General features: G+C 65.6%; 2 protein-coding genes across 16 annotated transcripts in view; one reads left to right on the forward strand and one right to left on the reverse strand.

Moving 5' to 3' along the window:
• Positions 1-6: 6 nt before the first annotated feature.
• SBF1 (SET binding factor 1) lies at positions 7-24,031 on the forward strand. Of its 2 annotated transcripts, XM_038550105.1 has the most exons (41): positions 7-197; positions 6,274-6,359; positions 6,777-6,914; positions 7,130-7,288; positions 7,372-7,482; positions 8,049-8,154; positions 8,265-8,397; positions 8,481-8,589; positions 8,679-8,792; positions 8,876-8,953; positions 9,201-9,314; positions 9,393-9,521; positions 9,599-9,697; positions 9,792-9,996; positions 10,074-10,186; positions 11,004-11,153; positions 11,458-11,526; positions 11,610-11,768; positions 11,844-12,109; positions 12,189-12,361; positions 12,444-12,517; positions 12,592-12,787; positions 12,913-13,040; positions 13,515-13,693; positions 13,782-13,918; positions 14,012-14,219; positions 14,331-14,527; positions 14,607-14,744; positions 16,553-16,630; positions 16,897-17,078; positions 17,155-17,334; positions 17,429-17,530; positions 17,600-17,785; positions 17,922-18,048; positions 18,155-18,285; positions 18,359-18,589; positions 21,280-21,387; positions 21,481-21,692; positions 22,114-22,201; positions 22,327-22,458; positions 22,539-24,031. In XM_038550105.1, the coding sequence occupies exons 1-41, from the start codon at positions 143-145 to the stop codon at positions 22,635-22,637; spliced, it is 5,679 nt and encodes a 1,892-aa protein (XP_038406033.1). In that variant the 5' UTR covers positions 7-142; the 3' UTR covers positions 22,638-24,031. The 2 variants fall into 2 exon arrangements, with proteins under 2 accessions (XP_038406033.1, XP_038406034.1); XM_038550106.1 differs by lacking the exon at positions 16,553-16,630.
• Positions 23,372-24,175, reverse strand: part of PPP6R2 (protein phosphatase 6 regulatory subunit 2) — an 83,613-nt gene continuing 82,809 nt past the window's right edge. For all 14 annotated transcript variants that reach the window (XM_038550118.1, XM_038550122.1, XM_038550121.1 and 11 more), the window contains one exon: positions 23,372-24,141. In XM_038550118.1, the coding sequence (XP_038406046.1) occupies positions 24,090-24,141 (52 nt within the window). In that variant the 3' untranslated portion in view covers positions 23,372-24,089. The remainder of the gene's footprint in view (positions 24,142-24,175) is intronic.

Here is a 24,175-nt window from a genome sequence, read left to right on the forward strand (position 1 = left end):
TGGGAAGATGGCGGCGGGAGCTCTGGCCGCCGCGGCGGAGCGGGCCCGGGGTGTCCGGGGAGCGCGGGCCAGGGCCGGGGCCGGGCCATGAGCGCGCCGCCCTCGCGTCCCCGAGCCGCGGAGCCCGCCCGCGCATCTCGCCATGGCGCGGCTCGCGGACTACTTCGTGCTGGTGGCGTTCGGGCCGCACCCGCGCGGTGAGTGCCGGGCCCGCGGCTGAGGGCGGAGGGCCGGGGCCCCAGGGCGGGCAGGGGTCAGCCGGGGCGGCGGGCGTGCGCGGGGACACGCGGGGCGGGCGGGCCGCGGCCGCTGGGCTGGCGCGAGGGTCGTCCGGGGCACCAGTCGGGGCCGGGGTCGCGGTCGGGGTCAGGGGTCGGGGGCCGGGGTCGCGGCCGGGGTTAGGGGTCGGGGGTCGCGGTCGGGGTCGGAGACCCGGGGCCGGGGGGTACCTCTGAGGACAGCGGGGCAGCGCGACCCGGCGAGCCCGACCTGCCCGCCACCCTGGGGCCCGAACGGGGTCTGGCCGAGCATTGGCGGGGCCCGGCGGGGGGCGGGAGGGTCCGGGAGGGCTCGGCCTCGGGCTCGCTCGGGGAGGGATGGGCCCTCTGCTCCGCCGCCAGCTGCCCTTCCGGACACGGATCCTTGGCTCGCAAGCCCTCCTCTGATCCCCGGTGCCCCTGGCCCGTGTGGGGTGTCTCAGGCCAGGAGGCTTAGGGATGCAGAAGATGGGCGGTTAGAGGTGATGTTTGAGCCGAGACAGGAGGAAGTGGGAGGAGAGGGACCAGCGTTCCTGGCAGGCCGCCGGCGGTCCTCATGCCTGCAGGCCAAGCCCTAGGTGGGGGACCGCTGCGTCAAGTCGATGTCCAGGAGGTCCATCTCTCGCGTCAGCGCCTGTGTCTGAGGGCCCTTGAGCCCGGGGGTAGGAGCAAACAGCCTGACCATGACATCAGCAGCAGTCATGGAGACGGTGGGTTGGGGAGTGCACTCCGTGTGCCAGGCCCTGCACAGCCCTTTGTGTGCATGATCTCATTTCTTCCTCCAGCAGCCCACCACGGTTTCCTTGCTCTCTCCCTCGTCGGTAAAGTGGAGTCGAGCACAGAGCTTGATTGCCTGGCCTGAGCTACCACAGAGACAAACCCAGCAGCAAGCTGTGGGCTCAGATCCCAGTGGCAGGGGGGCAGCGCATGCCCTCAGGGGAGCCTGTGTGGTCAGCCCGGTTGGCACACTCATCACCCAGGACCCAGACTCTCTCTCCTCTTTGCCTTTCTTGCTGAGACTCTACCTGCCGGATCCTGCACACTCCAGACCCTCCTGCGTGCCCTCGTAGGACTCACTCCTCTCTTCTGCTCCTGTCTGTCCAAGGGTCCGTCCCCTGACACCCTCAGTCATGAGCGTGTCTTCCTCCAGACGGGGAGGTTTTGCAGCAAGAGCCAGTCATCTTTGCCTCCCAGTCTGCACGTGGCAGGCTCACACTCGGTGTTGTTGTACAGGCCCACAGAGGAAGAACCGTTTGTCCCACGGTGCATGTGGGGGGCAGCGAGGAGGCCATGCCGCCTGGAGCAGAGGGTTGCATGGGATCCAGGGAAACCAGGCTGGCCCAGGGGCCGCCCAGTGTGAGGGGCCCTGTTTGGAGCTGCGTGAACAGAGTGGGCTTGGAGGCTGATGATGCAGGAGTGGTGTGGGAAGGGTCTGGGAAGGCAGAGACCACAGGCAGAGGCCGGGTGGTAGCAGCAGGAGTAGGGGATTGAGAGTGAATTAGGGAGGTGAGATGCGGCGTGGGTGGGCTCCGTGGCAAGCTGGCTGTGACACTCAGGGTGGGCACCCCTGGTATTTGTGGCTTCTGGTACAGACAGGGGAGAAGGCTGCCTTCCTTAGCATCAAGAAGGAGTCCCAGACTGTCACCTAGTAGGGGTGAAGGCCATGGAGCCTGCCCTAACTGCTGCCTTCCAGGGCTGGAGCTGGTTACTTGCCGACTGGCCACCCAGCCTCTGGGCCTGTGTTGGGAGGACTCCTCCATCCCGTAAGAAGGAAGCCCACAGGCTAGGACCCTAGCCATAGGGCCGGGGGCAGAGCCAGGTGGTGGCAGGAAGCCTGAAGCAGAGAAACACTACGTGGGGGAAGCCAGTGGTACCTGCTTTGCCACTTGATAGCTCTTGACCTTGGGCCAGTCTTCCAGCTCTCTGCACCTCAGCTTTTTCATCTGGAGTTGGAATGAGTCACACAGACCTCCCAGGCTGCCACGAGCAGGAGGTGGACACGCATGTGAAGCTGTTCACACAGGAGGCTCCAGGAAATGATGGATCTCTTAGTGATGAGCAGCAGGTGTGAGGACACTATAGGCACTGGCACAGTCGGCAGGGCTGCTGGAGGTGGGGGACCCTGTGTGCTGGCAGGCCTAGGACGTCAGGACAGGGATGCGGGGTCTTCTGGGTTCAGTGGAGGGGGTAGGAGTGGGGGATGTCTTGTTCTTGGCCTGGACTTAGACATCCTGTCTGGAGCTGGTGGGTGCAGGGCCTGGGTATAGGAGCCCTGCCTGAGGGAGCATCTGGTTTTATAGTTACCATCTGGTGAACCTCTCCAGGCAGGAGCACAGGGAGGGGGGGATGGGACCCCAACTTTCAGTGCAGACCTCTCCCCTGGTGAGTTGGGGGAGCTCCTTCACTAAGGACATGAGTTAGCACCTTCTGCACCCTGGGCCAGCTCTGGGGACACTGTGGGGGCCAGACAGATCACCCTTGCCCAGCTTCTGGGCTGGGGGGGCCTGACCATGGTCAGCTGATGTACATAGCATGGCCAGTGCTGGGGTGTGTCTTTGAGGACAGGAGACACTCTTGACCAGGTGGCTGAGTGCACATCTACCAGGCAGGAGAGGCTGGATCCCTCTTGGTGTCCCCACCCCCCACCCTGGCCCCAGCATTTGAGAAGAAGGCTTTCTGTCCTGTGGCCTGGCCTCTCAGACCTGACTGTGCTGAGCAGGCCACATTCCTGGGCCCCATCTGCTCTCCCCACACCCATGGTCCTGCCCTCTGGAGCAGGTTGGGGCTGTTTGGAATGGCCTAATCTGGCTTCCAGCCCCCACCCTGGGAGCCAGTCCGGTCTGCCTGAGGGAAGGTTGGGGGGGACCACTGGCGAGGCTGCAGCCCCCCTGCACACATCCTGTTGCTGTGGCTGGGATGACCTGCATGTTGAGGTTGGGTGGGTGGAGCAGCAGGAAGGTCCTGTCCTTCCTTCACCCTCTTCCTATACCCGAGGGAGTCGCAGGGCCTCTTTGCTGGGGTTTTCGAGGGGCGGTCGGGGTGGGGGGGCAGTAAGGCTCCATCCTCCCTTGCCTCTGCTCAGAGTGCTTGCTGGCCTGGGCCGGCCCTCCGGGCGTCGGAGCCTGGCACTGGTGACAGCCACTGCCAGCAGATGACAGAGCGTGTGCTCTGTGTTATCTCGCCCTGTGTTCAGGCCTGCAGCCCACACGGGGCTGGCTGCAGGGACACGGTTGCAAGAGGAAGTGCTTGTCCCCATCTGTGTCTCAGGGGACTTCAGTGCCCTTCCTCCTAAGGCCTCCCAAAAAGTCCCAGCCTGGGACCATGATGGTGCTGGTTAGAGTAGTTTTGTAACTGTGGATCCGTCGGGTGCCTTTCCTCCTATGACCCCCGACATGGGGAAAAATGCGGGGGCGGGGGCTCAGCTGCTGCAGGTCCCCTCCATGGCCATGAGGGCTTGAGTGGGTGGCGGACACTGGGAGACCGGCAGTGCCGGTCATCCACCTCCCCCAGGATGCAGGCCCGTACCCAGGTTGCAGCCTGGCCCCTGCCGGCGGAGCTGAGGTGCAGGAGGGTCTCAGGGCGGGAGAGAGACCAGGAGTAGGGCTGCTCTGTGGTGTGCCCGTCCAGGGAGAGCTCTTCTGTCCCGGGACGCCGGAAGCTGCCCTGCATTTCTGATTATGGGACCTGTTGGCTTGTGGGGCGTGAGGGGGCCTGGGTGTGGGAGGGTGGTTGTGTAGCTGGCTGTGTGCATTCAGCGAGGCCTAATTAGGCTGCGGTCTGTGCCAGGCACAGGTGCAGTGACGGATACAGAGATGTAGTCTCTGGCTTGCGGAGCTTCCGTCTGGCCCAGCCAGACAACAGGGGCAGCGGGAATCATAGAGGGGCTCCGCGGAGGGAGGGAGGTCCTGCGGCAGGCCCCAGGCTCAGGCAGGGTGCAGAGTGCTGCCTGGAGGAGCGGTGCTCTTTGAGCTGAGACCTGAAGGCGGAGTTTGGGACCATCGTGGCCCAAAGAAGGAGCTGGGGGTGGGGGATGCTCACTGGCATAGGCAGTGGGGACAGTTCAAGGAAAGCCTCCAGTTGGGTCTCCAGAGGGCGGAGCCCTGCAAGTGGGAGTTGATATTTCACAGGATAAATGGGGTGGGGAGGGTGGGTGGTGGCCAGTGGCCAGTTACGTTGTCTGCTTCCCCGTGCGGAGAAGCTGCTGAGAGCGGCCCTCTGAGGCTGTCTGGCCTTGGGAGGGAGGCTGTGGGGCAGAGGCTGCCGTCCCTGCCTGCACACACCCCCTCTTCCTTCCCCCGCCCGCTGCCTCGTGGCAGGAGCTGGGTGAGCCCTGGGTGCTGGCCAGGCCCAGGCCCAGATGGTGGTTTGGGGCTGTGCACAAATCAGCCCTTTGGGGAGCAAGTCAGTGGGGGGAGGCATGGCTCAGGGTGAGCTGGCCCGGGCCTGCTGAAGGTGGCCCTTGGGGTGGGCCCTGAGGGACCCCTGGAGGCTTGGTCCTGGGAGGCTGTGTGCGCTTCTGTGTGAGCAGGTATGGTTCCAGCAGACACCTGTTCCTCCTCCCCGCCTCCTCCGTCTGCCACCTCGGTTCATGTCAGGAGTGGGAGGGGGAGGGGAACAGGAAACTGAGGTTTTGTGAGTCAGAGTCATGGCCCCACCTCGCCCCACCTCACCCCACCTCGCCCCACCGGCAGCAGCCTGCCCGCTGCCTCCTTGGCATTGCCTCCGTGATCCTGGAGGGTGGGTGGTCTCCTGAGATTGGAGCCCAGCTCCTCTGCTGGCCAGTGACTGGGGTCTGCTCCCAGTGCCCGCGGGAACAGACTGGCACCCAGGCCCCTGGCTCTGCCTGCGGCCCTGTGGTTCCTGCATACGTTCAGGGTGGACCGGGCTGGCTGGACATGGCAGGGGTGGGGGGGGCTGTGTCCAGCAGGTCCTCCCACTGGGCTCCATGGCTTTCTGGGCCTTGGGACAGGCCCTTAGGGAGGCCTCATGCCCACTGCCCGCTCCTTACCTACTTGCTCCTGTTCTGCTGGTGTGGCCAGTGGTGTTGGAGCTGGTCCAAACAGGGGTGGGGACATCCGTGCCCAGGGACCTGCCTGTCGTGTGTGGGAGGTGAAGGTAGGGAGGTTTCTGTCTTCCCTGCTTTGTGTGCTGCCAGGCTGGGTGGAGCAGAGCCAGGCCCTGTGTCCATCTTCTGCTGGTCTTGGGAGGTGAGTGCTCCCTGACAGGACCTCATCGTGCTTCCTAGTTAGGCTCCGTAGGCGGCGAGCAAGGGCCTCTGACCCCACCACTGTGGCCCTGAGCTGGGAATCGTGCCCTAGGCATGGGGTGGGGGGAGCAGACCTGCACCTCCTGCCCCCCGGCCGGTGTGGCACCGGCTTCTGCGCAGGCGGAGGACAGGCCCGTGTGCCACCACCTTCAGCACCCCTGCAAGTTGCCGGGTCCCCAGCACTCGGGAGGGAACTCCTTCAGGAGGTGTCCTGGCCTGGCCTCTCTCCTTCCTGCCAGCTACTAGCCCTCCCCGGGCCCCCTGGCTGGGTTCTGGGACCTGCGCTGGGCCTGTGTCCGAGGCAGTGGGGCAAGCAGCAGTTTGGGCCCAGTTTCCTCTCCCCTGGCACAGGCAGTAGGTGCAAGACCTTGCCTTTCCGGGGGGCTTAGGGCCAGCAGGTGAGGCGGAGCCAGGGACTGGGGCTAGGCTGGCTTGCTGGTGTGGGCCCAGCTGGGGGTGTGGACATGCTGGGGAGCGGCACTGGGCTGGGGCTTCCACCTTCCACTTGGTGCCTGGCCTCGCCAAAGGCTTCCAGGACTCCCTGTACCAAACCAGGGGCTTCTCTTGGCCTTGGGGTCTGTGGCTGCCCAGTGGCCTCCCCTTGCAAGACTGTTTTTAGGGAAATGACAGGTGTGCTGCCAAATGGAGGCCAGGGTGGGCAGGAGGTATCCGTCGGAGACCCTTGAAACCCCTGGCTGGGTGGCGGCTTGGGAGGTGGGTGGTGCCCTGACCACCTGCTCCTGTCCTTAGGGAGTGGGGAAGGCCAGGGCCAGATCCTGCAGCGCTTCCCAGAGAAGGACTGGGAGGACAACCCGTTCCCTCAGGGCATCGAGCTGGTAAGTGGGGGCTGCTGAGACCGGCGGGGCGGGGGGTGGGGGGTGGGGGCGCGGCACTGCTTTCCAGGACTGCGGGGAGCCTCCCCAGTGCCTAGCTCCTTGGTGGGCACGAGGACATCTCTAAGCTGCTGCAGAGGCTGGTGGGAGGTCATGGGCTGGCGGACAGGGTCATGTCATGTCCCTCCCTGTGGTGGTGGATGTCCTGCACCACGGGGTGCTCTGGCCACAGTGAGACCCCAGAGGCTGTGACTTCCTCTGGGGGGGAGGGTTGAGGTCCAGGAGGCGAGATGCACCCAGGGTCGCAGAGCAAGGCGCTGTCTGCTACACTGGGACCTGGTGTCTGTGCCCTGGGTGCAGAGTTGTGAGGGCAGGGACACTGAGGGGGTGACGGCCGACCCCAACCCCCCTCCTCGACAGTTTTGCCAGCCCAGTGGGTGGCAGCTGTGTCCTGAGAGGAACCCACCAACCTTCTTCGTTGCTGTCCTCACCGACATCAACTCTGAGCGGCACTACTGCGCCTGCCTGACCTTCTGGGAGCCAGCAGAGCCCACACAGGTCATCTTGGGGACCCTGGGGTGCGGCCCGTGTGGGATTCTGGCTGCGGCCAGCTCCCTGCCCTTGGGGTGTCTCCCTGTCTGTGGCAAGTCCTGGTGCCTGAGCCTTCAGGGCCTGAGTTCACAGAGGGCTGCTCCTGCCTGAATCACCTGTGTCCTCCCCCTGGGCTCATGGGACATGCCTGAGAGCTGGGCAGACGGGGCTTGTGTCCACAGGAAGTGGTATGCACCGAGGATGCCACAGAGCGGGAGGAGGAGGCGGACGAGGGTGGCCTGGTGCAACTGTCACCTGCAACGCCTGCCACACCTGGCCAGCTGTTTGCACCAAAGACCCTGGTGCTGGTGTCTCGACTGGACCACGCAGAGGTGTTCAGGGTGAGGCAGGCAGCCAGGGTTCAAGGCAGGATATGGGGTGCCCCAGCGGCAGGGCCAGCATTCCCCAGCCTGTGTCCTTGCAGAACAGCCTGGGCCTCATTTACACCATCCACGTGGAGGGCCTGAACGTGGGCCTGGAGAACGTGATTGGGAACCTGCTCACGTGCATCATCCCCCTGGCTGGGGGCTCACAGGTGGGTCTTGGGGGCATGTGCTGTTTACCCACAGCCAAGGCCCTCCTGGTGCCCCAGGGCCATGTGCACGGGGCCCGAGGTGCTCAGAGTCCAGCTGGGCTCCACCTGGCCCGGGCCTCGGGTGCTGGCCGCATTGTGGCGCTGCCTGCTGCTACCTGTGCATCCCCTGTCCCGCCTGGCTCCCTGCCCGGCTCCTTCCGTTTCTCTGTCCTTGGGGCCTTGGGTGTGCCTGTCTGGATGTTAGTGTCGGTGTGCCCGTCTGCTCCCTGCTCAGTGCCCCGCGTGTGGGTGCGTCTAACCGTGTCTCTCTGCCTGTCTGTCCTGTGCAGCTGGACTCTGTCGAGGACGGAGTGGTATGGATTCTTTGTTTCTTCTGCCCTCCCAGGCCCCACCCCGCCCCAGGTCAGAGGCCCTGAGTTTTCTCCGCAGCTCTGCTCAGGCCGCAGGCCGGGCAAGGCCTTTCCCTCCTGAGGCCTGTCGGGGCCAGTCTCACCTCCGCTCACGGAGCTCCGGGCTCACAGGGGTCTGCTCAGAGCGGCTGAACACCGGTCCCTCTCTTTCCACAGAGAACCATCTCCTTGGGGGCCGGTGACCGACAGGTCATCCAGACCCCACTCGCCGACTCGTTGCCCATCAGCCGCTGCAGCGTGGCCCTGCTCTTCCGCCAGCTGGGTGAGCCTGGCCGCCCCCGCCCCGCACAGGCCCCCCCTCCTCTCCCGGGGGTGGGCGGGTGGGGTGGGCTTCTCCCTCAGTAGCCCCTTCTAGCCTGGTTTTCCCTGCAGGCATCACCAATGTGCTGTCCTTGTTCTGCGCGGCGCTCACCGAGCACAAAGTGCTCTTCCTGTCCCGGAGCTACCAGCGGCTCTCAGATGCATGCCGGGGGCTCCTGGCGCTGCTCTTCCCTCTCCGATACAGGTGCCCCTGCTGTCACCCACCCTCCTCCCGTCCCCCAGCTCCCCACCCCGGGCTCTCCGGCACCGAGCTCTCCGCTGTTACAGCTTCACCTATGTGCCCATCCTGCCGGCCCAGCTCTTGGAGGTCCTCAGCACGCCCACACCCTTCATCATCGGTGTCAACGCAGCCTTCCAGGCAGAGACCGAGGAGCTGGTGAGGGCCGTGGTGGGGCCCGTCTCCCTACTCCAGGCCCTGCTGACTGGCTGGCGGGCCCGTGACCAGTTGCCCCCTTTGCTCCGTAGCTGGATGTGATCGTTGCTGATCTGGATGGAGGGACGGTGACGGTGCCGGAGTGCGTGCACATCCCCCCGCTGCCGGAGCCCCTGCAGAGCCAGACGCACAGTGTGCTGAGCATGGTGAGGCAGGACCAGGGGCTTCAGGGACGCTGGGATGGGGTCAGCTGCTTGGCAGTCGTCCCTGCTCCCCTCTGCTCCTGCAGGTCCTGGATCCAGACCTGGAGTTGGCGGATCTTGCCTTCCCACCACCCACAGCGAATGCTTCCTCCCTGAAGATGCAGGTGGGGGTCATGGGCAGCTGCAGGGCAGAGGCCCACGCTAACCCTGTGCCCTCTCCTTAGGTCTGCTGCCACCCAGGGGCAGGATGGGGCAGGGGGCCTGGGAGGCCTGGGCAGGGTCTGGATAGGTGTGTTTGGGTGCATCGAGGTGGAGCCGGGGTGGGTGGAGGGTAGCCATGAGCCCATGAGCAGGGGAGGGGGCGGGCCCGGGCCTGGTCCTCGTTCTCACCTGCGCTCACCTGTGCCCCAGGACAAGGAGCTGCGTGCTGTCTTTCTGCGGCTCTTTGCTCAGCTCCTGCAGGGCTACCGCTGGTGTCTGCACATGGTCCGTATCCACCCAGAGCCTGTCATCCGCTTTCATAAGGTGGGCTGGGCCGCAGGTGGGGCTGCGGGTGGAGGCAGCTGGATAGTGCTAGGGGCTGACCCCCTTGTGTGCCCCCAGGCAGCCTTCCTGGGCCAGCGGGGGCTGATGGAGGACGACTTCCTGATGAAGGTGCTGGAGGGCATGGCCTTTGCAGGCTTCGTGTCGGAGCGTGGGGTCCCTTACCGGTCCACGGACCTGTTCGATGAGGTTCGTCCCCAGCCCGGGTGGGAGGAGCCCCCGCCATCACTCCCGCCCCGCCCACCTGACCCTGCCTCCTCCCCCAGCTGGTGGCCCATGAGGTGGCACGGATGCGGGCGGATGAGAACCACCCCCAGCGAGTCCTGCGTCACGTCAAAGAATTGGCAGAGCAGCTTTATAAGAACGTACGGCAGGTGGCACGAGGGGGTGGACCGGCCTAGCTAGGTCGTTGTGCCACCCGGCACCCGGTTGCTTGCCCACACTTGTCTGTCCCCCCAGGAGAACCCCTACCCTGCGGTGGCTATGCACAAGGTGCAGAGGCCGGGGGAGGCCAGTCACCTGCGGCGGGTGCCCCGCCCCTTCCCCCGGCTGGACGACGGCATGGTGCAGTGGATCGTAGACCAGGCCGCTGCCAAGATGCAGGGCGCACCCCCAGCCGTGAAGGCTGAGAGGAGGACCACCGTGCCCTCGGGGCCACCCATGAGTGCGTATGGGGAGGGGCCCCTGCGCGTGGCCCAGGGTGGGCATGAGGCTGGAGATGAGTGCATTTTCTGCTCCCAGCTGCCATCCTGGAGCGGAGTAGCGGGCTCCATGGCAACAGTGCCCGCAGGCTGGAGGTGGTTCGGAACTGTATCTCCTACGTGTTTGAGGGGAAGATGCTTGAGGCCAAGAAGGTGAGGGCTGCCGGGTACAGGGAGCCCCAGTGAAGGGCGCTGAAGCTGCTGGTGGCTGGAGGGGCAGGTGGGGCAGGTGACACGCGGTGACACCTCCCTTGGGCAGCTCGATGGGGCCTGCTGGGGGCGCTCACGGGAGGGAGGGGTTTACTTCATCTCTGTCTACTGTTGAATTTCTTGTACATCCTTGGTGGAAAAAGTGGAGGCCCACACCAGTTTGGTTTGGTTGCTTTGGTTTTGGGTAAAACTAGGACCTCCACGTTGTCTTGCCCCTCCCTTGTGGTTCGTGGGCACGTGTGGGTCTCACGACGGCCGGTTTGAATCCGCATCCTGTTTGCAGCTGCTCTGTGTCCCGTAAGGGGCCTGCAGGGCTCCCAGTTACTTTCCACTGAGAACTAGTAGGAGAGCAGCACATGGCCCCGTCCTGCCTGCCTGGTGCGAGCCAGCCACCAGTGTTGCACTGGGCATGTGCTGTCAGGACGTGGAAGCCCTGACCAGCAGAGTCCGCAGACCTGGGAGCTGGTGCGCACTGGGGCCCAGGCCCAGAGGGGTGCACAGCACAGTTCACGCTGGCCTGTGGCTGTGCGACAGCTCCGTCCTGGAAGGCCGTCAGCCGTCGCAGGTGCAGGGCGGGGTCTGCCGCAGGTGTCATCTCTGCTGGGCAGTGAGCTCCCAGCATCGAGCCACCCAGCCTGGAGACTAGCTTCCAGATGTGTCTGTGCTGAGAGCTGGGGCTCTGGTGTCCCCCTCCCTCAGGGCATGGCCGGATGGGTCCCTATGTAGGCTCATGGCCCTGCCCCGTGTGCCCTGTCCCCAGTTGCTCCCAGCTGTGCTGAGGGCCCTGAAGGGACGCGCGGCCCGCCGCTGCCTCACCCAGGAGCTGCACCTGCACGTGCAGCAGAACCGGGCGGTCCTGGACCACCAGCAGTTTGACTTCGTGGTCCGCATGATGAACTGCTGCCTGCAGGTGAGGCCGGGCTCCCACCCTGCTGGGAGGGAGGGCCAGGGGACGGGGGTGGGCAGGGCTTCCCCGGGCTCCCCAGAAGGATGTCTCCTGGTGGTGCCGGCAACGGGGGAGATCTGGTGTAGGGTGGGGGTGGCGGGGAGAGGACTCTGTTGGAGGGGACCTCCTGGCCTGAATCTCTGGGCAGCCCTTTGGGAGCCGGCATAGACGGCTCAGGGACCGGGCGGGAGATGCTGCTCTGGCGGCCGCACGGGTCAGGGCAGAGGTGGGCCATGGGGCCAGTCGTGACGGCTCAGGGCTCCCACAGGACTGCACCTCCCTGGACGAGCACGGCATCGCAGCTGCTCTGCTGCCTCTGGTCACAGCCTTCTGCCGGGTGAGTGCTGGGGTGACCCCGGGGCCCTGCCCCAGCTGTCTCCGGCTGCAGCTGGTGACCCCCCACCTTTGTGGCCTCTGCAGAAGCTGAGCCCAGGAGTGACGCAGTTTGCGTACAGCTGCGTGCAGGAGCACGTTGTGTGGAGCACCCCACAGTTCTGGGAGGCCATGTTCTACGGGGACGTGCAGACCCACATCCGGGCCCTCTACCTGGAGCCCGCTGAGGACCAAGACCACTTGCAGGTGTGCGGGGACTCCTGCGCCTGCGGGCGAGGGCCGGCGCTGCCCGGTCCCAGCTCACCTGCAGCGCTGTGCCAGGTGGGGGACGCGTCTACACAGGAGGACGAGCGCTCTGCCCTGGATGTGGCGTCTGAGCAGCGGCGCCTGTGGCCGACCCTGAGCCGCGAGAAGCAGCAAGAGCTGGTGCAGAAGGAGGAGAGCACGGTGTTCAGCCAGGCCATCCACTACGCCAACCGCATGAGCTACCTGCTGCTGCCCCTGGACAGCAGCAAGAGCCGCCTGCTGCGGGAGCGTGCGGGCCTGGGCGACCTAGAGAGCGCCAGCAACAGCCTGGTCACCAACAGGTGCGGGGCGGCCCGGGGCCTCGGAGGGCGGGGGGGCTGTGGTGGTGGGCCTGTGCCCACTGTGCCCCTCCCTGGCCAGCATGGCGGGCAGCGTGGCGGAGAGCTATGACACGGAGAGCGGCTTTGAGGATGCAGAGACCTGCGATGTGGCCGGGGCCGTGGTCCGCTTCATTAACCGCTTTGTGGATAAGGTCTGCACGGAGAGTGGGGTCACCAGCGACCACCTCAAGGGGCTGCATGTCATGGTGCCAGGTATGGGGGGTCTGGGTGTGGAAACGCTCTCCGTGGCCGGGCAGGCGTGGGGGCCCAGGGCGTGAAAACTGCTGTCCCCCAGACATCGTCCAGATGCACATTGAGACCCTGGAGGCCGTGCACCGTGAGAGCAAGAGGCTGCCCCCCATCCAAAAGGTGAGCGGGGGCTGGGCAGGGCTGCAGCCCAGGGCCAGGGCAGTATCCTCAGGTGCCTTGTCGTCCCTGAGCAGCCCAAACTGCTGCGGCCGCGCCTGCTGCCTGGCGAGGAGTGCGTGCTGGACGGCCTGCGTGTCTACCTGCTGCCAGACGGGCGTGAGGAGGGTGCAGGGGGCAGCGGGGGAGGCCCTGCTCTGCTCCCGGCTGAGGGCGCCGTCTTCCTGACCACGTACCGGGTCATCTTCACGGGGATGCCTACTGACCCCCTGGGTGAGCCTCTGCCCCCCCCTCCCCCCCGGGTCCTCGGGGTGAACAGGACTGGGCGCAGGGTCTCCATGCAAGATCGGCCATGGTCTGCCCTCCCCTCCCCCTGACTCTGCCCGGCCTGGGAGAAGTCGGGGAACAGGTAGTGGTCCGTTCCTTCCCGGTGGCCACGCTGACCAAGGAGAAGCGCATCAGTGTGCAGACCCCTGTGGACCAGCTCCTGCAGGACGGGCTGCAGCTGCGCTCTTGCACATTCCAGGTCCGCCGGGGCACGTGGTGGTGAGCGTGTTGGGGAGGTTCGGGCCCCCGGGCGTGGCTCTCACGGCTCCACAGGCTTGGAGCTCCCCGTCTCCGTGATTTCTGTGTTTACGAGCAGGCTGCCGTGCTTAAGCTCGGTGTCCGCTGCCCGTGGGACGTGCTGTGTGACGTGTTGGCCTTTACGGCTCTTCTGTTGGTTTGGTGGATCCCTGATCCTTGAACCCGTGTCTGGAACATGCACCATAAACCCCTCACAACAACAGAGTCACACAGACGGATGTGAGACACGGTGAAGGACTGAGTCCCTTGGCCTGGGCCACACAGTGTGACGAGTGGCCCCCGCACACCCGCTGTCCCTCAGGAGGACACCCCCCAGGCTGTAGGGAGTCCCCAGCTTCTGGCAGGGGCCCTGCTTCGTGGCGGGGGCTGGACCCGAGGCCGCCCAGACCTCTGAGCGCCTCTCATCCTGATGCAGCTGCTGAAGATGGCCTTTGACGAGGAGGTGGGGTCCGACAGCGCCGAGCTTTTCCGTAAGCAGCTGCACAAGCTGCGGTACCCGCCGGACATCCGGGGCACCTTCGCCTTCACCCTGGGCTCCACCCACGCGCCCGGACGGCCCCCCCGCACCACCAAGGACAAGGGGCCTTCCCTCCGGTGTGGACCCAGGCCCCCGCCCTTCCCCGAGGGTGTCCCCCCGCCCTCTGCTCCCTCTCTGCTGACCCTCTGCTCGCACCCCCTGCAGGACCCTGTCCCGGAATCTCGTGAAGAACGCCAAGAAAACCATTGGCCGGCAGTACGTGACCCGGAAAAAGTACAACCCCCCCAGCTGGGAGCACCGGGGCCAGCCCCCTCCCGAGGACCAGGAGGATGAGATCTCAGGTGGGCGTGTGCGGCCCCAGGCGGTTGGGTGGGGCTTCCTGCGGGGCTGGCCTGGCATTCTGCGGCTCACTCCCCTGTGCCTTCCTGCCCCAGTGTCGGAGGAGCTGGAGCCCAGCACGCTGACCCCTTCCTCGGCCCTGAAGCCCTCGGACCGCATGACCATGAGCAGCCTGGTGGAGCGGGCATGCTGCCGCGACTACCAGCGTCTGGGGCTGGGCACCCTGAGCAGCAGCCTGAGCCGCGCCAAGTCCGAGCCCTTCCGGATCTCCCCGGTCAACCGCATGTATGCCATCTGCCGCAGGTGAGTGGCCCCGGGGGCTGCGCGTGCAGGGAGCGTGTGGAGGCCCCGGGGGGCGGGGGGCAGGGGGCCCTGTCGCCACTGCCTCGCCCTGACGGGTGTGACTGCCCACAGCTACCCGGGGCTGCTGATCGTCCCCCAGAGCGTCCAGGACAATGCCCTGCAGCGTGTCTCCCGCTGCTACCGCCAGAACCGTTTCCCGGTGGTGTGCTGGCGCAGTGGGCGCTCCAAGGCCGTGCTGCTGCGCTCTGGGGGCCTGCACGGCAAGGGCGTTGTCGGCCTGTTTAAGGCCCAGAACACACCTTCTCCAGGTACCGCACTTGCCTGGGCCCCGCCCCCGCCCGCTACCCCGCTGCCGGCTCCAGCTCCTCCCCCCACTCTCCCTCTTAGGCCAGTCTCAGGCAGACTCTGGCAGCTTAGAGCAGGAGAAGTACCTGCAGGCCGTGGTCAGCTCCATGCCGCGCTACGCGGACGCGTCGGGACGGAACACGCTCAGCGGCTTCTCCTCCGCACACGTGGGCGGCCATGGTGAGGGGCACTGGCCGGCGGGAGGGCACGCAGGGCGGGCAGGCCAGCGAGGGGCAGGAGGTGTGGGGAGGTGGTCACGTAAGTACCTGAAGGCCTGCTATGTTCGCTCCTCTCTCCTGCCTCGTTGTCCTCGCCCACGGCCTGCCTCCAGGTCACCGGGTCACCGGCACAGCTACCCTGGTCTCAGTCCTTCCCAGTCCTCCCATGGTCCCTGGCCCCCCTTCGTCAAGGCCGTCCGGCTGCTGGGGCTCTATCCCCCGCATCCTGGCCTCCCCGTCTGTGTCCACGCCCACAGGACCTGCTGCACCCAAGTGGATCCAGGCCCTTCTGACCTGGTCCTCCCTTCCGTACTGTGTGGCAGGGTCTCGCTCGTTGTTGCGCTTGGCATAGAAGACGCCGGACCTGGGGGGGGGGGGCACGGCATGGCCGAGGGGCTGTAGGAGTGCTGGCAGGGGGCGGCCTCTGAGGTGCTCAGTGATGTGCCGTGTGTGCTGCTGTCCAGGGGGTGGCAGGTGGGGACCTTGCTGAGAGGTGAGCAGCATTCGCACTGGCTTCTGGGAGGGGCTTTCAGGAAGGAGAGGACACGCTCTGTGAGTCGGGGCACGAGGGGCATCGGGGGGGGTCAGAATGGCACCCCCCCCGGCACTCACCCTGCGTCACTCTGACTTCCCCACTGACCCTTCCCCATCTCCGATGTTTGGCCCTGACCTTCCCTGTGCCCCCCTGCCCCCACTACCCCCATCCCCCTGCCTGGATCCCCACGGATGCCCTGGCTCTGCCGACCCCTCTTGGTCCGGCTGATAGATCCTCGAGGGTCAGGCCTCGGACGTGGGACCCGTGCAGCCCGTCTTGCTTGGGGTCTGGCGTCTGTGGGCTCTCAGTGTGGAGCTGCCCCAGCCGGGCCTCAGAGTGCAGATGGTGTCCCCCTGGGCGGTGCAGTTGCTCTGATTTGTGCCACACCCGGCGCTGCCCTGGCCGTCATCTGCAGGGGGTCTCCAGGACGCAGCCCGCTCTGCCCCCACCTGGGGTCGCTCTGCACAGGGCTTCCTGCATTGTGTGAGCACCAGCCCCGCCCCCAGCCCTGGTCTGGGCGCCCACTATGGGGTGCCCCCTCCCTGCTGCGTGTGGCGACTGCTCCATGGGTGCCGGGGCCCCGGGGCCGGAATGGGCAGCAGTGCGCGCGGTGCTGGCTCCTGGGGAGGGCCGGCCTTGGCACCCACCACTGCCCTCTTGTTCCCCTGCTGGCTTTCAGTCTTGCAGACGTCAGGGGCCTGCATCAGGCAGGTTATGGTTCCACCATCGCCCTGCCTTGGCCGCCTCCTGCCCTCCCCAGCACCCGTGTCTTCCCCCAGCGTTTCCAGGGCATGCTCGACTGCTCCCAGGGTCCCCCGGCTTCAGAGTGAGGGCCCTCCAGGGGCTCAGCCATGTGGGGGGGCCCGGTTCAGGCTGCGTCCATGTCACAGGGACACACGCTGTGTCCTTGCTGGGAGCGACTGTGCGTCCTCCTCGTGGGGGCCGAGGGTGCGGGGATGGGCTGTGGAGGAGCCGTCGGGAGGAGGGCCCAGGATTCCCGCCTCTTGGGTCCCACCTGCCACCGGCCCTCGGCCCCTTGGCCTGCCCCTGAGGGCCAAGAGGGCTCAGGGGGCCTGGGCATGTCCGCCCACTGTGTGGGGCCCCGGGGGGCTCGGTGGGTGCCCAGCCCTGTGGCTTATCCCTTTGGACCACAGGCCCTCTGTGCGGGGCAGACCCTTGGGCCTGGGGTCGGGCCTGGGGTCAGGCCTGAGCCTCTTCTCTGCTGTGCCCCCCAGTGCCCAGCCCCAGAGCCAGGGTCACCACGCTGTCCAACCCCATGGCGGCCTCGGCCTCCAGACGGACCGCTCCCCGAGGTACCGTACTGGCCGCACAGGCTGGCTCCCCCACACCTGGCACTGACGCCCCCCATGTGACTGAGCATTCGTGGGCACTAACGTCCCCTGCAGCTGGCACTAACAGCCCCGTGTGACAGAGCAGCACACCCAGCCCCCCACAGTCCTGGGGACTAACAGCCTGAGGCCCTACGTCCCACCCCGGTTTCCCAACAACTCATGCCAGCGCAGGCCCAGCCAGGGGCGCCCCAGGCCTGGTCGGGTGCTCATCGTGTTTCTCTGTGCAGGTAAATGGGGCAGTGTCCGGGCCAGTGGGCGCAGCGGCGGGCTTGGTGTTGACGTGGGCTCCCGGCTGGCAGGCAGAGACATGCTGGGCCCACCCCAGGCTAATGGGGCCCCCCCTGACCCAGGCTTCCTGCGGCCCCAGCGCGCAGCCCTCTACATCATCGGGGATAAAGCGCAGCTCAAGGTGAGTGGGTAGGGCGGGGGCGGGGGGGGGGGCGCAGGCGTGGCAGGGGCGCGGCTCAGCATGCTGGCCTCCTCAGGGCGTGCGGCCAGACCCCCTGCAGCAGTGGGAGCTGGTGCCCATCGAGGTGTTTGAGGCGCGGCAGGTGAAGGCCAGCTTCAAGAAGCTGCTGAAGGCCTGTGTCCCCGGCTGCCCTGCTGCCGAGCCGGGCCCTGCGTCCTTCCTGCGCTCCCTGGAAGACTCGGAGTGGCTAATCCAGGTCTGCTGCACCCCCTGCTGCGGGCGGAGGGGGGGCACCCCAGGGCTGGGTGGGGGCTCCGGCCAGTGGTGCTCAGGGGCCGCCGCGCCCGCAGATCCACAAGCTGCTGCAGGTGTCGGTGCTGGTGGTGGAGCTTCTGGACTCGGGCTCCTCCGTCCTGGTGAGCCTGGAGGACGGCTGGGACATCACGACGCAGGTGCGTGCGGGGCCACGGGACAGCCTGGGCCGCAGCCCGGGGCGTGTCCTGACGGGCAGGCGGCCGCAGGTGGTGTCTCTGGTGCAGCTGCTGTCCGATCCGTTCTACCGCACTCTGGACGGCTTCCGGCTGCTGGTGGAGAAGGAGTGGCTGTCCTTCGGCCACCGCTTCAGCCACCGCGGCGCCCACACGCTGGCCGGGCAGAGCAGTGGCTTCACGCCCGTCTTCCTACAGTTCCTGGACTGTGTGCACCAGGTGAGCGTGCAGGGGGGGGGAGGTGGCTGTGGGGAGTGGGGGGAGGGGAGGGGAGAGCTGCGGGGGGCGGGGAGCTGCCGGGGGTGGGGGGTGGGGGGCGCCTGCCACCCCCTGCCCACACCCCCTGCCCCCGCAGGTCCACCTGCAGTTCCCCATGGAGTTCGAATTCAGCCCGTTCTACCTCAAGTTCCTCGGCTACCACCACGCTTCCCGCCGCTTCCGGACCTTTCTGCTGGACTCGGACTATGAGCGCATCGAGCTGGGTAGGGCCGGGCCTGGGCGGGGGGCTGCGTGGGGCGGGGCTGCGCAGGGCGGGGCGGCGCGGGCAGCACGGTGCGGCGCGGCCCGGGCTCAGCACTGCCCCCGTAGGGCTACTGTACGAGGAGAAGGGGGAGCGCAGGGGCCAGCAGGCGTGCAGGTCGGTGTGGGAGTACGTGGAACGGCTGAGCAGGAGGACGCCCGTGTTCTACAACTACATGTACGCGCCCGAGGACGCGGAGGTGAGCCGGGCCGGCCGGGGGGGTGGGCGCCCTGCAGCGCAGCTGCTCACGGCCACCCCCCCCCCCGCCCCAGGTCCTGCGGCCCTACAGCAACGTGTCCAACCTGAAGGTGTGGGACTTCTACACCGAGGAGACGCTGGCCGAGGGCCCCCCGTACGACTGGGAGCTGGCGCAGGGGCCCCCCGAGCCCCCGGAGGACGAGCGGCCGGACGGGGCTGCACCGCAGAGCCGGCGCCGCGTGGTGTGGCCCTGCTACGACAGCCGCCCCCGGGCGCAGCCCGACGCCATCTCACGCCTGCTGGAGGTGCGTGCGCTCCCCCCCCCCCCCCCCCCCCCCCCCGCGAACCCCCATCCGGCAGGGCGCGCCCCGCCCTGCACCACGTCATGTTTGCGGGCAGGGATGACCCCGGGCACCTGGGCCTCAGCCCTCGGGGAACTCGGGGCTGTCCGGGGCCGTCGTGCTGTCCGCCCACCCCCACCCGTGCCTCAGGGGGCAGCTGTTCTTGGGTTCTCTCCTGCCCCGTCCCTCTGTCCGGGGAAGCGGGCCTGGAAGCTGAGGTGGACGTGCAGGCGTCTGTCTGTCCCTCCCTCTGCTTTCGGTTCGGGTGGGCGTGTGTCTCCTCGGGTTGGATCCGCCAGGGCGGAGCCCAGTGGGCACAGCAGTGCGGGGTGGGGCCTGGCCCAAGCCAGAGTGGGGGCGGGGGCGGCAATCCAGCGGCCATGCGTCCTCCCCTCCCCCGGCGGCGGCTCAGGCCTTGGGAGCCTGTCCTGTTCTGGAGGAAGGCGCGGCCTCTGGAGATCCCACCAGGGTCGGGGGGTCGGGGGGACACGGGGCCCCAAGCTTAGCAGAGGCCCTTTGTCTTAGGTGATCATGTCCATCTTGGGACCCTGATGTGCACTGTCCTCCCGCGGCCTCGCTGCCGGGCTGGTCTGTGTCCCTTGAAGCTGAGTTTCCCGCACTCAGCATCTGGTTATTTTGACCCAATCTGACAGGTTTTCACTGAAATGTTTAGCACCTTTGCCCGGTTTTTTGACGTGCTTGGGCTGCAGTCTTTGTGATCTGTACGCGCATCGTGCTTCAGCTCAGAACCGAGATCCCAAGTCACACACCCCGACTGCTCCAGCCTTGCGCTCCATGCCTTCATTTTTTTTTTTTTTCTAAAAATTTTATTTATTCACGAGAGACACAGGCAGAGGGAGAAGCAGGCTCCCTGCAGGGAGCCCGACACAGGACTCGATCCTGCGACCCCGGGACATCTCTCATTTTTATTTTTTTTTTAAGATTTATTTGAGAGAAAGAGAAAGACCCTTTGAGTGGGGGAGGGAGGGTCTGAAGCCCACTGCCGAGTGCACAGCGGACATAGAGCTCGATTCCGTGACCCTGAGGTCGTGACCTGAGCCACGAGGCGCCCCAGTGCCTTTATTTTTAAAGGGTGTTTTGTTTGGATGTAGAATTCTAGGTTGACAGGTTTTTCTACTCGGCGGTTTAAAGCTGTCATTACAGTTTCCCGACATTAGAGGAACCTTGTAACATGCGTGTCACCTCTCCCTTTCTTTCTCTCCCTTTAAGATTTTTCCATTTTTGGTTTCAGCGATTTGACCATCATCTGGCGTTTTACAGTTTATTTTGAGTAATATCTACTCCCAGCATGGGGCTCGAACTCATGGCCCCGGGGTCAAGGGTCACACGCTCTTCCCAGGGGCCCCTCATGCTTGGAGCTTTCTCAGCTGCTTATTAATCTATGTGATGGTAGTTGTCATCAAATTCAATGCAATTTAGGCCATAAATTTAAGATTTTATTTGAGAGAGCGCATGCATGCCTGAACAGGGGAGGGGCCGAGGGTGCAGCAGATGCCCTGTGAGCAGGGGCCCCATGCAGGGCCCGATTCCAGGACCCTGGGGTCATGTCATGAGTCACAGGCAGCCACCCAGAGACTGAACCCCGGGGGGGGCGGGCGGGGGACGACGACGACGATGACAAGCCATCATTTCTCTGCAGTTTTCCTGTCCCGTTGATCCCCGGAGGGTGTGTGTGTTTTTCCCTCCAAAGTTTACTTGCAGCTCATCTTGCATGATTTCTGTGATCATCAAGTTCACTGGTCTTTCTTTCTGAATATCCTCTTACAAGCCAATCTAATGAATTTTTCATGTCAGGTATTATAGTTTTCAGCCCTAGAATTTCCATTTGCTTTTTTAAAATACAGTTTCCATTCTCTGTAGAAATTCCCCATCTGCTCGGCCATCATGTCCATCCTTTCCTTTACGTCGTACGTGTGTTCACAGCCCCTTGTTGTGAATCTGTCGTGCGGCACCTCCAGTACCTCCTCTCCCCTAAGCACGGATCTCCTCTGCCTGTTTTTTTGTCTAATAACTTTTTAAATAATCGACATTGTGGATTCTACGTTGTTGAGATCAGACTGTCTCCCTGGAAAGTTCTGGGTCTTACTCTTGCACTCAGTGCAGGGTGGTTCTTGGGCTCTGCGGGGGCAGCTCTGGGGAGGGCTTTATCCTAGGTGCGGGAAGCCCAGCTCGGACACTGTGTCCCCACCTTGTTGGGAGTTCCCGCACCTTCCTGCGTCGCGGAGCCTCAGAGTCTGGGGTTAGCGCACCGCTTCTTAGCGGCGGCTCCCTCTGGGCCTTATGACGTCGGGCTGTGGCTGTGGGGTCGGCCGGAGGCTCCTGGAGGCCTCGGATCCCCGAGGCTCCGCTGAGCCACGGCCGCGCATCCATATCCCCCCCACCCCCACCCCGTGGACCATGCAGATCAGCATCCTGAGCAGCCTTCGCCCGGTTGCTCCTTTCTAGTTTGCACGACTAATTTTTGTTGTCTCCAGATAATGTTTGGCCCGTCCCTACCCTCACCCACTTCTGTGCTCTGGTCAGACCCATTAGACCTTTGTCACTTTGCTTCCCTGTTTTTCTGTAATTTTCTTTCCACGTTTCAGTCTGGATATTTTCTTCTGAGTGATCTTAGTCTCCCAACTGTCCCCCAGGAGCTGCAGCGGCTGGAGGCAGAGCTGGGGCGACCCCCCGAGCGCTGGAAGGACACCTGGGATCGGGTGAAGGCGGCGCAGCGCCTCGAGGGCCGGCCCGACGGACGTGTGAGTGGACGTGGGTATAGGCAGCCAGGGGAGCTGGCCTGTCGGGTGCGGCGGGGCCGCTGGCCCTGACACAGGTGCCCCTCCCGCCCCCAGGGCACCCCCAGCTCCCTGTTGGTGTCCAGCGTGCCGCACCACCGCCGCTCGCTAGGCGTGTACCTGCAGGAGGGGCCTGTGGGCTCCACCCTGAGCCTCAGCCTGGACAGTGACCAGAGCAGCGGCTCCACGGCGTCCAGTTCCCGCCAGGCCGCGCGCCGCAGCACCAGCACCCTGTACAGTCAGTTCCAGACGGCGGAGAGTGAGAACAGGTGGGGGCGCTTCCCGCCTTGGCGAGGGGTCTCAGTGCTGGGGGACCACAGGGGCTGGCGGTCCTGATAGGGAACTGCAGGATTTGTGGGGGGCCGTCCCCGGCATGGTGGCTCAAGCGGGAGGCCGGGGCGGGGTGGTCTGGGATGCAGAACCAGTGACCACAGCCAGGCCGCAGGGACCGCACGGGAGCAGAGGGATGGTGGCCGTGGGGTCTCTGTGGGGGTAGGCGGCAGGAGGGCGACCTCCCGGCTTGTGGGGCTGCTGCCCTGAGGCCGTCCCTGATCCTCTCCTGCGAGGGGTGCAGGGTGGGGACCCTGTCCCATGTCCTCCCCCTTCTAAGCTGTGCCCAGGGCTGCTTCCTGGCGCCCTGGCCGGTCTAGCCTTGGGTCCAGCCTGGGCCTGGTTGTGCTGGGAACGCAGGTCGTACGAGGGCACGCTGTACAAGAAGGGGGCCTTCATGAAGCCCTGGAAGGCCCGCTGGTTCGTGCTGGACAAGACGAAGCACCAGGTGAGTGGTCGGGGAGCAGGGGCTGGGGGCGGGGGGGGGGGCGCTGCGGGGCTGCCCTGACCCCTGGCCTTTCCCCTGCCCGACCCGTGACCCTGAGGTCATGACCTCCCCCTGCCCTCCCCCAGCTGCGCTACTATGACCACCGTGTGGATACAGAATGCAAGGGCGTCATCGACCTGGCGGAAGTGGAGGCCGTGGCCCCAGGCACGCCCACCATGGGCGCCCCCAAGACCGTGGACGAGAAGGCCTTCTTTGACGTGAGTGGGGCAGGGGTGGGGGGCGGGGGAGGCGGGGCAGGGGGGCCCGGGCCGTGCAGTCATCCACCCGCCGTCCCTAGGTGAAGACGACGCGTCGCGTTTACAACTTCTGTGCCCAGGATGTGCCGTCAGCCCAGCAGTGGGTGGACCAGATCCAGAGCTGCCTGTCGGACGCCTGAGCCCGTCGTGGAGACCACTCGGGGTGGGCAGGGCCCCCCGGCCATGTTTACAGCCCCCGCCCTCGACAGTATTGAGGCCCCCCCCCCTGTACAGCCCCTGCCAGCGCCCGCCCGCCCGCCCGGCCCGCGGTAACTTATTTTGGAGTCGTGGGTGAGCGGCCGGGCCCGGTACGCCCCGTGGGCCTGTAAATACCGCCCCGCACAGCCCCCTCCGCGTGCTGGTCCCCCGGCGCCGCCCCCCCCTTCCCAGAACCAGAGTCTATAAAGAGAGAACTAACATCCGCATCCTGTGTGTCCTCTACCCGCTCAGCCCGCCTCCCCCTGTGCTGGGAGCCCATGGTGTGTGTGGGGGGTCCACAGGCTGCTGCTTTGTGCCCACCCACCCTGATGGGTGGCGATGGCCATTGAGGTGCACACAGGGGCCGGCCTCCGGGGCACAGGTGTCGTGTTCCCTCCTGTGAGTCCCACCTGCACGAGGAGCCAGCCAGGTGGATGTTGGGCGCTGGGTTCCCAGCAGGTGCGGCTGGTGGTTGGGGGGGGGCAGAGGGTGAACAGCAGATGTGGACACAGGCAAGACAGGTGATGTCAGGTGAGTCGTTAGGAGACCACCCCCCCAGCTCAGTTGTTGGCCTGTGGCCGCCCAACCACCCCAATGGGGGTGCGGTGGGTGGAGGGGGGAGCTGGGGGAGGGCCCAGCTGGGGCTCCGGGCTGTCAGCCGCACACCACACAGGGCTGTCAGTAAGAATAACACAACTTTTATTGGGAATTGGGGTCTTGGGTGCCCTGTCAGATGATCAGAACATTAAAAATGGACTCAACACAAAATAATCCTGCAGACCCCCCCAGGACCCCGTGACCTGGCCCTGCCCTCCCACAGGCGCAGACCCCGCCCCACCTGGCACTGCTGAAGCCCGTCTCTGCGCCCTGGTGCCCCCGCCAGGTGCCCCCACTGCCCACTCGGCCACGAGGGGCTTGTTTTAAGGCAGTCAACTTTGCAGCCCAGCTCTGGGCTGGCTCCCCGGGCAGCTACGGCCCTGCACGGCCAGTCCAGCTCCAGACCCACGTCTGTCCCCAGGGCCGGGGAGGCCCTTCGCTCTGGCTGGACACAAAAGTGCAAACACGTGGCTCTTTCCTGCGTTTGTTTAAAAAAAAAATCAGTAAAAACGGACGCTCGGAGCCTGTGGCGTCCATGCCCTCGGGCCGCACGGCGTCTGGGACTGCCCGGCTCCCGGGCAGAGCACATCGGAGGCCTTATTGCTGTAAGCGGAGCTGGGCTCGACGCCCACTCAGGGTCGTCAGGAGAGACGCAAGCTGGGCCGTCCAACTGGTTCCAACTGCCAGCTTTACCAATGCAGCATTTATTTTAAAATAAAATTAAATTAAAAAAGACAAATTGCATCACCAGGTAGTTTCCTCGATTAAGGGCGCGCCGTGGCTGGGTGGCAGCAGCGTCACACGGGGCCGTTCAAGGCGGCTCCTGCGGGTGGCGGGGAGTCCATCTTCCTGTGGGGGGGCAGGCAGGCACGATTGGAGTTCC

The sequence above is a fragment of the Canis lupus genome, chromosome 10, assembly GCF_011100685.1.
Source record: "Canis lupus familiaris isolate Mischka breed German Shepherd chromosome 10, alternate assembly UU_Cfam_GSD_1.0, whole genome shotgun sequence".
NCBI lineage: Eukaryota > Metazoa > Chordata > Mammalia > Carnivora > Canidae > Canis > Canis lupus.